Here is a 12,967-nt window from a genome sequence, read left to right as displayed (position 1 = left end):
TCAGAGACAACCAGGAGAAGATGATCTACTACCTCCTCTTGGACAGGAAAGAGCGTTACCCCAGCTGTGAGGATGAAGACCTGCCGCCCAGGAACGATATAGGTTAGAAAGAAAACCTTTAGACAGCATAGGTTGGAAAGAAAACCTTTAGACAACATTAGACAACATATATTAGAAAGAATCAACAACCTAACCGACACTTATTGGACACTCTGATCTCTCCCAGAGACATTCGATTCATATTCTATTCTAACATAACATTCTCAGAAATAATTTGGAACATTCTATTTCTAGCCAACCCTGACTTACTGATAGGTATCTGTGAAGCTAGCGACAGTAAGCAACATCTGGCGAGTCTGTTTCAAAATAAAAGTCATGCAATGAAACTTTTCTAAATAAAAGCCCCGTGACAAAACTTTACAACAAGTTCATGTAGGTCTGCGGTTTCTTTGTCCGACACGTCAGCATGTCAAAACCCGACATATTTGTGTTTTGATGCACCAGTGCTTTAAATAACGTAGGTTAGAGGTGCTTTAACCTTTCTGTGTACCTCTGAGACCTGGATTCTAACCTTTCTAAGGTCTCCCAGCAGATCCCCCTAGGAAGCGGGTGGACTCTCCCATGCTGACCCGTCATGGCCGGTGCCGGCCGGAGAGGAAGAGCCTGGAGGTGCTGAGTGTGACGGAGCAGGGCTCCCCAACACCCACGCGCAGGGCGCTGGACACCTCCGCACACAGCCAGAGGTTAGACGTAGATATATACACAAATAAACACACACGCACACCGAATATGCACACACACAAATGCACGCACACACACATACATACACACAGGCACACACACACACACTCGTGCTTTGTGTTGTTGTACTAGTGTTGTCTGATGACTTCACTTGTGAAAGTTCCACATGTTTTGCACGTGCAAAATTCTACTGCACATGTGAAGTCATGTGAAATCATGTGGTTTTGGAACACTTCACATGTGATGATATTTCACGTGAAGTTTCACATGATCACATAACCTTTCACATGTGGATTCAAATTTTCACATGATGCTCTGCAAACAGGACAGGATGTCCCCGGAATGTGACAAAATTGCTGCAGTGTTTTCCACTTAGATATTTGACACACTTGATTACATTTTGTATGTTTATTTATACAGTAATTATTATTCATTAGGTCCTCACCTGGGATTTGAACTCACAACCTCTTGGTTCATGGCACTACTGTATTCCTGCTACTCCACCATGTCTGTGTCAATGACTGGTTTCACCTGTATTTCTACACTGGACTTCAAAGTAAATCTCAGCTTTGTACTCAAGAAAAACTATAATATTTATATTCAGGAGTAACCTTAAAACAGAATAATATGTCTCACCTACAGTAGACAACTATACAGAAAACCCTCAGATTACTGAAATAAATCAATTAAATCAATGATGAGAGAATAGTCAGATAAACTGATAAATCAAATCAAATCAAATTGTATTTGTCACATGCGCTGAATTCAACAGGTGTAGACCTTACAGTGAAATGCTTACTTGCAAGCCCTTAACCAACAATGCATAATAATTAAAGTAACAAATAATTAAAGAGCAACAGTAAAGTAACAATAGCGAGACTATATACAGGGGGTGCCTGTACAGAGTCAATGTGCGGGGGCACCGGTTAGTCGAGGTAATTTAGCTAATATGTACATTTAGGTAGAGTTATTAAAGTGACTATGCATAGGTAATAACAGAGATTAGCAGCAGTGTAAAAGAAGGGGGTGGGGTGGTCAATCCAAATAGCCTGGGTAGCCATTTGATTAGATGTTCAGGAGTCTTATGGCTTGGGGATAGAAGCTGTTTAGAAGCCTCTTGGACCTAGACTTGGCGCTCCGGGACCACTTGCCGTGTGGTACCAGAGAGAACATGACTAGGGTGGCTGGAGTCTTTGACAATTTTAAGGGCCTTCCTCTGACACCGCCTGGTATAGAGGTCCTGGATGGCAGGGAGTTTGGCCCCAGTGATGTACTGGGCAGTTCGCACTACCCTCTGTAGTGCCTTGCGGTCGGAGGCTGAGCATTTGCCAACCCGTCAGGATGCTCTCGATGGTGCAGCTGTAGAACTCTTTTGAGGATCTGAGGACTCATGCCAAATCTTTTCAGACTCCTAAGGGGAAATAGGTTTTGTCGTGCCCTCTTCACGACTGTCTTGGTGTGCTTGGACCATGTTAGCTTGTTGGTGATGTGGACACCAAGGAACTTGAAGCTCTCAACCTGCTCCACCCCGGCCCTGTCGATGAGAATTGGGCCGAGCTCGATCCTCCGTAGCTAAGATAGCAGTGCAGATGGCACTATTTTTCCTGTGTGCAGAGATGTATTATAGGTAGGTAATGAATGTGTATGTGACTTCTTAGAAAGCTACACACTTTGTGACGCAGCAGCAAGAACAGCTGAACCCCAAATCCAGAGGTTGTGAGTTCAAATCCAATCTGGGGATGTATTGATTAGTCCGTACTAAGTGATTTTTGTCAAATATTGTCATAGATGAAAGATTTTTCCACCTTTTTTTAATGACACGTTTTAGCTCAACAGCGAAACACTGACCTTAAAAACCCCCATACCATTTCATTGCTTCCCTTTAACAACAAAAAATTGTGAAGCTGAAATTGAGTTGACATTTTTCCATGGAAGAAATAAGAGACACGAGGTCAGTCGTTCAACATAGACTTCACGTGTTGACACCACCTTTTCACATGTGAGGAGAATAACATGTTTTCACCTCACATGCGGAATTTGCACTTTCACATGTAAAAAAAAACAAAAAAAAAAACTTTCGGATGAAAATCGGTTTGGCGCTTTCACGTGAAAAAACGTTGTGACGTGTCGTTTCATGCGATCACGTGTTGCTTTTACATGTAGTCACATGTTGTCAAATTAACTTGACATAAGATCTGTACCGGCCGTTGGTGGAAGAAGGTGAGGACCAAAGCGCAGTGAGGTACGTGTTCGTCATTTATTAAATAGAACTGAACACTAAATACACAGTAACAAAAAGAACAACTGAAACAGCTCCGTCAGGTACAAAACAGAAAGCAACTACCCACAAAACCCATGTGGGCAAGAGCTACCTAAGTATGGTTCTCAATCAGAGACAACGATAGACAGCTGTCCCTGATTGAGAACCATACCCGGCCAAAAACAAAGAAATACAAAAACATAGAAAAGGGAACATAGAATGCCCACCCTAGTCACACCCTGGCCTAACCAAAATAGAGAATAAAAGCCTCTCTATGGCCAGATCACATGTGATCACGTGACATCCATGTGGTTTTTCCCATAAGGGGGACCGTGCTATGTGTTACTGTACCGGTGTTGTCTGATACTGGTATTTTTGTCCTCCAGGTCTCGTTCAGTCAGTGGCGCTTCAACAGGGCTCTCGTCAAGTCCTCTCAGCAGTCCCAGGGTAAGTCACGCTTGGCCAACTCTTTTACAAAAAGACACACATTTACACCACCTAATGATTATTATAGAGATGGTTCTACTGTAGAATTGATAAAATACCATACCTGTAATATCAGTATATTTCTGCACATAAGTATATCTTTGATATGCCGAACTCACATGCAGATGAGACTACCTACCTTTGTTCGTGGTGAAATGTGCTACTGCACAGCTACTGTGATATGATTGTGTTTCTCTGTAATGAACTGAAGTGTTCCTGTAACTGTAAATGTTCTTCTGAGACTGTCATTTGTCCTGACTGTCCATCACCCTCACTACTGTCCCATTCTGAGCCATTACCCACACCATAGATACCATCACATACGCACACACGCACACTCACTCACACACACCAATAGGAAGGGCCTAGAATCACACAAGAGACACAGACCGATAGGATCACATATTAGCCCTCAAATTGAAAGGGTCTCTGGACCTTTATTCAAAATGGACCCTATTGAATTAACATAATAAGAGAAATAACAGAATATGCATCTCTACAATTAGAAATGTAAGTACAATCAGACTACAGCATATTCATAAATCATAACTCATGACCATTGCTCTCTTCATCTTTCCTTCCCTCCTCTCCGTCCCTCCGTCCTTTCTCTTCCCACCCATCAGAGCCCAGTTTTCACTTTCAGCCAATCAGAAGTCACCTCCGCCTCCACCACCCACTCCAAAGACCCCAAACCAGGAAGTGCCACCACTCCCCGGCCGTCACAACGGATGACTGTGCCCGACCCCAAAACCCAGACCCTGCCCTCCAAAGGGCTCTCCGATCGCACTCACCTCCAGTCCATGAAGTCACTACCTCTCCAAGCTCCCCCCTCTGCGTCCCCCTCCCCCATCCCCTCCCCCATCCCTCGCTTCTTCTTTTTCCCCGCCCCCTCCGTCTTTAAGTCGGTCACTAAGAGCGTCTATCCTAACTCTGCCCCTGTGCCACAGGTCACCCCTCAGGGGTCTCCACTCCCCACCCCCCTGGGCACCCCCGTCCACCACCCCCAGCACCCCCCGCCCACCCCTCCCTCCTCCTCCTCTTCCTCCTCTTCCTCGCGGGCGGAGGGAGGCGGCGGGGGTGTGGGCGGGGGCGGATCCCTCTCTCTAACTCCACCCTCCAGCCCTGGAGGCAGCGGGGGGATGGCCGCCAGTAGCTCCGCCCACTGGAGGACACGCCTCAACTCCTTCAAGAACAACCTGCTGGGTTCGCCACGCTTCCACCGACGCAAACTGCAGGGTGAGAGAGAGGGGGAGTGTGTGTAAGAAAGAATTTAAGACATTTCAGAATGAGCAATGTTAAGAGTCCGGAATATAAATATATATGTGTGTATAAACCGTATGGACAGTATATGAATAGGAAAGGTGTGTACAGTAGCAGTTACAGTGTCTTCAGAAAGTGTTCATACCCCTTGACTTACATTTTGTTATGTTAAGGCCTGAATTCAAAATGGATTAAATATATTATTTATTCACCCATCTACCAATAATAACACATAATGACAAAGTGAATACATGTTTTTAGACATTTTTGTAAATCATTATTTTCTAAATTCTTTAAGCTCTTTCTAATTAATTGTTGATCATTGCTAGACAACCATTTTCAGGTCTTGCCATAGATTTTCAAGCAGATTTAAGTCAAAACTATAAACCGCCCACTCAAGAACATTCACTGTCTTCTTGGTAAGCAACTCCAGTTTCAGATTTGTGTTTCAAATTATTGTCCTTCTGAAAGGTGAATTAATTCCCCAGTGTCTGGTGAAAAGCAGACTGAACCAGGTTTTCCTCTAGGATTTTGCCTGTGCTTCACGCCATTCCGTTTCTTTTTTTTAATCCTGAAAAACTCTCCAGTCCTTAACGATTACAAGCATACCCATAACATGATGCAGCCACAACTATGCTTGAAAATATGGAGAGTGGTACTCAGTAATGTGTTGTATTGGATTTGACCCAAACAACACTTTGTATTCAGGCTGAAAAATGAATTGCTTTACACAATTTTTGCAGTATTACTTTAGTTCCTTGTTGCGAACAGGATACATGTTTTGGAATATTTTTATTTCAGCTTGACATTTTTTTTATTAATTTGCAAAAATGTCTAAAAACACAATTCCACTTTGACAATATGGGGTATTGTGTGTAGGCCAGTGAAAAAAAACCCAATATAATCCATTTTAAATTCAGGCTGTAACACAACAAAATGTGGAAAAAGTCAAGGGGTGTGAATACTGTCTGAAGGCACAGTATATAGAATGAGCCATGACTAGAATAGTGTATATACAGAGGATTTGGGTAAAACAGTATGCAAAGATTATTAAAGTGACCAGTATGTGCATATTCTGTCCTCAAAGTAGCCACAGTCTTCTTCTACCATTGCAGAAGGACCGTACTGTACTATACGGTGCTCAAATTTATTAGACAGATTGGTCATTAAATCAATGAAACTGAACCTCGTCAAGTGACGTCATCAAGTTCTACTTCTCTCCACTCTACTCCCTCCCTCCTCACCCTCTCTCGCTTTCTCCTTCTTTTTCTTTTCCCCCTCGATATATAACTCACCATCTCTCTCCCTCTGACTCTTCTTTCTCTCTTTCTTTCTTTCTTTCTTTCTTTCTTTTTCTCTCTCTCTCTCTCTTTCTCTCTCTCTCTCTCTCTCTCTCTCTCTCTCTCTTTCTATCTCTCTCTATCTCTCTATATCTCTCTCTATCTCTCTCTCTATCTCTATCTCTCTCTATCTCTATCTCTCTCCTTTTGCTCTCCTGTAGTTCCAACACCGGAGGACATGTCCAGTCTAACTCCAGAATCAAGCCCAGAGTAAGTAGATAATCCTAGACACACACAGTTAGTCTATCTATATCCTGTCCTGCCTGTCATGTGAAATGCTATCGTATCTGCTAGCCTGTAACACGTTTCGATGCCGCATGTTTCGGGAACACTTTATATCAACTTCCTTGAATAAGTCATTCCACATGCTTATAAGTGTTCATAAATTGTTATAAGCACCTCTGTTTGACATGGCTGAAATATGAATGTGTGACTTAAAAAATGCTTCTGAATGGCAGGCTGGCCAAGAAGTCGTGGTTTGGGAACTTCATCAGCCTGGAAAAGGAGGAACAGATATTTGTTGTCATTAGAGACAAACCGCTTAGTTCCATCAAAGCTGATATAGTCCACGCCTTCTTGTCTGTGAGTATCTCTGTCTTTCCTCTATCCTCACTCATTCTTTCTCTCTATCTCTCTCGGACAACTCTCTTTCTCTCTCTCTCTCGCTTTATCTATCCTCTCTCTTTATCTATCCTCTCTCTCTCTATCTATCCTCTCTCTCTCTCTTTATATATCCTCTCTCTCTCTATATATCCTCTCTCTCTCTCTTTATCTATCCTCTCTCTCTCTCTCTCTCTCTCTATCTATCCTCTCTCTTTATCTATCCTCTCTCTCTCTCTTTATCTATCCTTTCTCTCTCTTTATCTATCCTCTCTTTCTATATCTATCCTCTCTCTCTCTCTCTTTATCTATCCTCTCTCTCTCTCTCTCTTTATCTATCCTCTCTCTTTATCTATCCTCTCTCTCTCTCTCTCTCTCTCTCTCTCTCTTTCTAGTATCTCTCTCTCTCTCTTTATCTATTCTCTCTCTCTCTCTTTTTATCTATCCTCTCTCTCTCTTTATCTATCCTCTCTCTCTCTCTTTATCTATCCTCTCTCTCTCTATCTATCCTCTCTCTCTCTCTCTATCTATCCTCTCTCTCTTTATCTATCCTCTCTCTCGCTCTCTCTATCTATCCTCTCTCTTTATCTATCCTCTCTCTCTCTCTTTTTATCTATCCTTTCTCTCTATCTATCCTCTCTTTCTATATCTATCCTCTCTCTCTCTCTCTCTTTATCTATCCTCTCTCTCTCTCTCTCTTTATCTATCCTCTCTCTTTATCTATCCTCTCTCTTTATCTATCCCCTCTCTCTCTCTCTCTCTCTCTCTCTCTCTATCTATTATCTCTCTCTCTCTCTTTATCTATTCTCTCTCTCTCTCTCTTTATCTATCCTCTCTCTCTCTCTCTCTTTATCTATCCTCTCTCTCTCTCTTTATCTATCCTCTCTCTCTCTATCTATCCTCACTCTCTCTCTCTATATATCCTCTCTCTCTTTATCTATCCTCTCTCTCTCTTTATCTATCCTCTCTCTCTTTATCTATCCTCTCTCTCTCTTTATCTATCCTCTCTCTCTCTCTCTCTCTCTTTATCTATCCTCTCTCTCTCTCTTTATCTATCCTCTCTCTCTCTCTCTCTCTCTCTCTCTCTCTCTCTAACTCCTTCTTTTTAACTCTGTACCTTCGCCTACTTTCAGTGAAAGGCCTGCACAGCCATGATACAAAGATACACCAACCACCTCCATAAAACATGAACACATAAACAATAGATGGAAAGTCTTGTAAGCTGTGTAAAGCGGTTTCCACCTCTTGTTTCCAATGCTGTGTTGTTGCATTGCATCTGTTCAGATCCCGTCTCTGAGTCACAGCGTCATCTCCCAGACCAGCTTCAGAGCCGAGTATAAGTCCTCTGGTGGCCCCTCCGTCTTCCAGAAGCCTGTTAAGTTCCAGGTGGACATCGCCTTCTCTGAGGGAGAGAGGGAGAGAGAGAGGGAGCGTGCCGAGAGGGAAGGAAAGAGGGAAACTGGCATCTACAGCGTGACGTTCACTCTCATATCAGGTAGTGGTTCTCAGACTTGTTTGTGTTACAGTAAGACTTTTTTTTTAAGCGTTCTTGCTACCCACTTAAGGCAAATTGCCACTTAGTTATGCATTGATGTCAATGGGAGTAGGATTTTCAAGTGAAAATGTGATTTAAGTGGAAGTTATGATTCGCTTGAAGTTACAGTTTAATTTAGTCTATGAGACTTTCATTTGCAAAAATGTGTAGTCGGTGTTTGGTAACCAATGTTTGGCATGATTATGTCCACAAAACTGTCAGGAGACAGTTAAACAGAACTCATTATACATGTAGGTAATTCATCTTAAAGTCATCCCCATATTGATGCGGGGCAGTGTATACCTTGACCGAGTGAGTATATGTCTGACTCCTTAGGTCCAAGTCGCAGGTTCAAGAGAGTGGTGGAAACGATTCAAGCCCAGCTACTTAGTACTCATGATCAGCCATCTGTGCAGGCACTGGCTGGTTGGTCCCCTCACACACACACACACACACACACACACACACACACACATACACACAGACACACAGACACACACACACACACACACACACACACACACACAGACACACAGACACACACATATACACACAGACACACACACAGACACACACACAGACATACACACAGACACACACACACACACACACACACAGACATACACACATACACACACAGACATACACACATACAGACACACACCACACACACCACACACACACTATTTATTTATATATGTCTTCATCAAACTCATGTTTTTTAACTATTTTTCTCCCCAGATGAGAAGAATGGGCAGCTGACCTCGCGTCCGCCCGGCACCCCGACCCGGCAAAACTCCCGACGTTCGGAAGGAGGCGGGGACCGGGGCGAGAAGTGTGAGCGTGGTGACGCAGGGATAGGGGGCAGCGGGAGCGTGCTTCAGAGGAAGGGCTCGGGCAAAGACAAGACAAGACTCCTTTCCTCCAACGGGACACAGTCTCAGCCCTGAGGGAACATTGTGGAAACAGACATCAACAGAACAAGATAGGGCAGACCGTTAGAGAGGGATGACATTAGAGAACAACACAGACAAAACCCCCTCAGACTACCACTACCGCCATCACCACTACCACCGTCACATCTACCGAACCACCTGACCCAGCAATCATCATCACAAACCACTGCTTCAACCTGATAGTTGGCCACCAAGATAGAAGAAAGAAAAGAGAGGACGAGCGGAAAACGCAGTGTCACTCATGGACTTGCTTCAGAAGAGAAGCCAAGATCAGAAAAATGTCTACGTGTACATTTGAAGTACAACACATCATGCAACTGTCAACAACAATATGGAGCCAGTAAAATAATCAGGAAGACTTGTACGGGGAAAGGCAGGCTCCGAATGGTTAAAGGATAAATAGATGTTTTTTTAAAGTTATCCGGTCTACAACCTATAAGATGAAAACCTTTTTGGAATTCCAGAAATAATAATTATAACAGCGTTTCCTAGTTGGCGCGGATCCACTTTTAAGTTTGACCTAACATAATTTTTTTTTTTGGGGGGGGGGGGGGGGGTCAGTGAGAGTGAAATATTACGGGTCAAGTCAATTTAGTGGCGGTCGGGGAAATGGACAGGTTGGGTCCTTTCACCGGATTCTCAGTGACGATAAGTTACGAGAACAGAAGAGAAACATGGTACAGAAACATGGTACAGAAACATGGTAGAATTGAAGATACGGGTGAGGAAGACTGCATCAAAATCAGAGTGACGCGTCCGATTGCATCTTTGCATCCAAGTCGCTCCAAAGACGTCAATACAGCCATTTGAACAAAATAAAGACAAATACCTGTTTGTCTCCATAACGAAACACCACAATTGTACGATTCCTAAAATACAATTGAAACAAAGTTATGAAAACCATCTTGCCTTGAAGTGAGGAGTCAGCAAACGGATATCTCTACGGATATCACCCAAGTTGAAGAAAAAGAACGGACAAGGCATGGAAGAATGTCTCAACGCACACACACACACACACACTACGACTGACATCTGGAACACGGAGAAATTTCAAACAGATGAGTGAACGCCATAATTGGAATCGTTCGAGTAATTTGAATACTATGAATGGAGCCTTCAGCAGGTCCTCAGAAGGAGGTGCTCAGATGAAGATGTTGTGGTTCACAGGAAGTCACCGTCATCAGTTGTGTTCATTCCAAGAGGACTGGACCCAGCCCTCCACATCCATTATTGTCTTCGACAGAAAACAACCAACCCTCCCTCCCTTACGTTCCCAATATGGCCGACATGGGGCACTGAATGATGCGGCTTTTGAAAAGGCCCTAGACACCTAGACGGATTTGTTCTTTTAAGAGAGCAGAAAGAGGGAGGGAGGGGAGGAGGTGGAAAAGCTCATTTCAAGAAACAAAAAGAGAGACTTTGTCTTAAGGATGACAGAGAGAAAGACATTGAAACTGATGCACACTCATTCCCTGGAGAGGAAAGAAACAGACCACACACAAAAAGAATGAAATCCATTTTGTTTTTTTGTTTCCTTTTTCCTTTTGTTTATGTGATTTGAGCGCAAATGAGTTTAATGTTTGCCGCCAACAAAATGGAGGATAACGCTAACCAAGTGAATGTCAAAAACGAAAAAAAACACTATTGTAAAAGTATTTTATTTCATTTGTCATAGATTAATTTAATATTTATTTATGTATTTAATTGTTGATTTATATATTGTAAAGTGGAAAGGGAAGATGCTGACAAGAATAGAGGGGAAAGTTCTGTTGGAATATTGGAACAGCATTGAAACGGACAAAAATGGCTGCTTGCAGGAGAAACCAGATTGAACCGTCGTTTCCAGAGCAGGACAGAAAACAACCTCTTGTCCAATCATTCCTCAATGTTTTAGAAACCAATGCTGCAAAAATCCTTCCAGATCCTTTTTGATGTTGTGTCTTTATTGTTGATTTGTCTTTGTTTGGTAATAATGAAGATCATTTCCAGTTTTAAAGCAACAAAACAAAGCAAAAACAAAACACATTTTAAGAAATGAGCCAAGGATAGATTTGATGCTTTGGGAATTTCTGGGATGGCAAAAAAAATAAAAATGAAAATCTTCCATGAAGTAAATAAAAAATGATTGCATAGACACTTGAAAAAGCAGAGGAGAGCAGGAAAGGGTGGGGGGTAGTAATCTCCAATTCCTTCTCTGTCACATTCTGCTAGAATGTTGTTACTTAAGAGGACAAAGATATGGACACGCCACATAAAAACACTGACTGAGGGCCCAACCCCACGTGCAGAACACAAACAGTATTCGCACACACACACACGGACCCTTCAAAAACAGAAACCCTCCTGTTCTTTCAGAGAAAAAAAAAACAACAATTAAAAACTGGACCTTAACATTGGAACGCACTGTCCTAAAAGACACCAAACACGTTGTGGTTTCCCCCTACCATCCCTTCGCCCTTGGCCACTGCCCCCCATTTCCTTCATTACGACCCCCCACGTACCCCTTCCCCTTGCAAAGAGCACCAAAAGTAAACGCAGGTTTCGTTCTAGTCTCTCCCTAGTCCCTCGTCATCAGTCGACACCTTGTTGTTTCATGCCACCGCCATTAAGCCCCTATTATCAGTCTTACCCTGCCTCACGTGACCGCTGTGACCACGACACAGTAACTGAGACTCACCGCGGCACGGCACACCACGTCCCCATCAGCCATCATCACACTTCATATCAGTCCGAGTCAACACGCTGCTACCATAGCACACAACTCCTCGTACAGCAAACAGGGGCGGTTCTGTAGCTAGGAGACGTAGAACAGTAGGTTATTGTAACTCTTTACTTAGCGTACTCTCTGTCTATTACGGCTGTACTGGATACTTCCCTGGTGTGAAACGGCCATTTACCATGAAATACGAAAAGAGTGGGAGGCAGTCTTCCTCTATTTCCTGACCTGGGGCTCGTCTTGCTCCCCTTCCAACACAGCAAAGAACACGATTATGGCTTGTTGACTTTTAGTAGCTCACCTCTCATTGTAGCTCACACCCTTCACTCAAGGCCTTTTGTCAGGAATCATGTACCCATTTTCCTAATATCGTGCCGACTCAAACCGTACTGTGCTGTCTTGGATATTTTCCTTTCACATTGTCCTTTCCAGCATGGCGGATGTGTAACCATGCTGGCCGAGCTAGTCTCCAATGAAATGCTGCATGACACTACTGGAAAGCAATGTAGGGGGTGATGACTGAATGTTTTTGTTTTTTTACTGCATTAATATAGGTGGCATATGAATCCAGCACCGTCCTGCACAGAATAGTAGTTGTAAGAGTTTGCATAGCCAGGAATGAGTTTTGGCGCCTTAAGATGATGCGTACGGAGGGAGGTACATGCCTGTTATATTTGCTCGACCTGTCCGTTTTGTTCCGAGCCCTCATCCTACTCCCCGCCACATTCTAATGCTAGGTCAGGGGTCATGTGAATGGGAGCGAGATGTGACACAAGACGACCCCACAGTCTTTCATTCTCCATTACCTTGTGCTTTAAACCAGAGAGGGATAGTGGGAGACAGCGTTACCCCTACCTTTTGTATAGGTGGGGTAGGCCTCTCCCTGCCTATTTCTGTTGCTCCACGTCTAAAAGAGGTTGGCTTCTATTGGTTTCAATTGGCGTTGTCGAGGCCAAAGGACCTGGACGTTGCTGTTACTGAGAGCTTGGACGCCCCGCCTAGGGGAAACTAGGGGAAAAACTGTCTGGAGATACAACTAGAGCGAAACCCTTCTTAGACATTATGTGTAAATAA

General features: G+C 43.4%; 1 protein-coding gene across 5 annotated transcripts in view; it reads left to right on the top strand.

The window, feature by feature from the left end:
- LOC139421008 (BR serine/threonine kinase 1b) overlaps positions 1-9,387 on the top strand; it is a 42,766-nt gene extending 33,379 nt beyond the window's left edge. Inside the window, exons 11-19 of one of the 5 annotated variants that reach the window (XM_071171476.1) lie at positions 5-102; positions 593-743; positions 3,388-3,448; positions 4,435-4,723; positions 6,249-6,297; positions 6,546-6,669; positions 7,972-8,182; positions 8,558-8,647; positions 8,963-9,387. In XM_071171476.1, the coding sequence (XP_071027577.1) occupies positions 5-102; positions 593-743; positions 3,388-3,448; positions 4,435-4,723; positions 6,249-6,297; positions 6,546-6,669; positions 7,972-8,182; positions 8,558-8,647; positions 8,963-9,171 (1,282 nt within the window). In that variant the 3' untranslated portion in view covers positions 9,172-9,387. Of the gene's footprint in view, positions 1-4; positions 103-580; positions 744-3,387; positions 3,449-4,110; positions 4,724-6,248; positions 6,298-6,545; positions 6,670-7,971; positions 8,183-8,557; positions 8,648-8,962 lie in introns of all 5 variants that reach the window. The other 4 variants (XM_071171474.1, XM_071171475.1, XM_071171473.1 and 1 more) reach the window with 4 other exon arrangements.
- The last annotated feature ends 3,580 nt before the right edge of the window (positions 9,388-12,967 follow it).

This window comes from Oncorhynchus clarkii, chromosome 12, assembly GCF_045791955.1.
Source record: "Oncorhynchus clarkii lewisi isolate Uvic-CL-2024 chromosome 12, UVic_Ocla_1.0, whole genome shotgun sequence".
NCBI lineage: Eukaryota > Metazoa > Chordata > Actinopteri > Salmoniformes > Salmonidae > Oncorhynchus > Oncorhynchus clarkii.
Note: the sequence above shows the minus strand (reverse complement) of the source record. Positions and strands in the feature narration are given on the sequence as shown.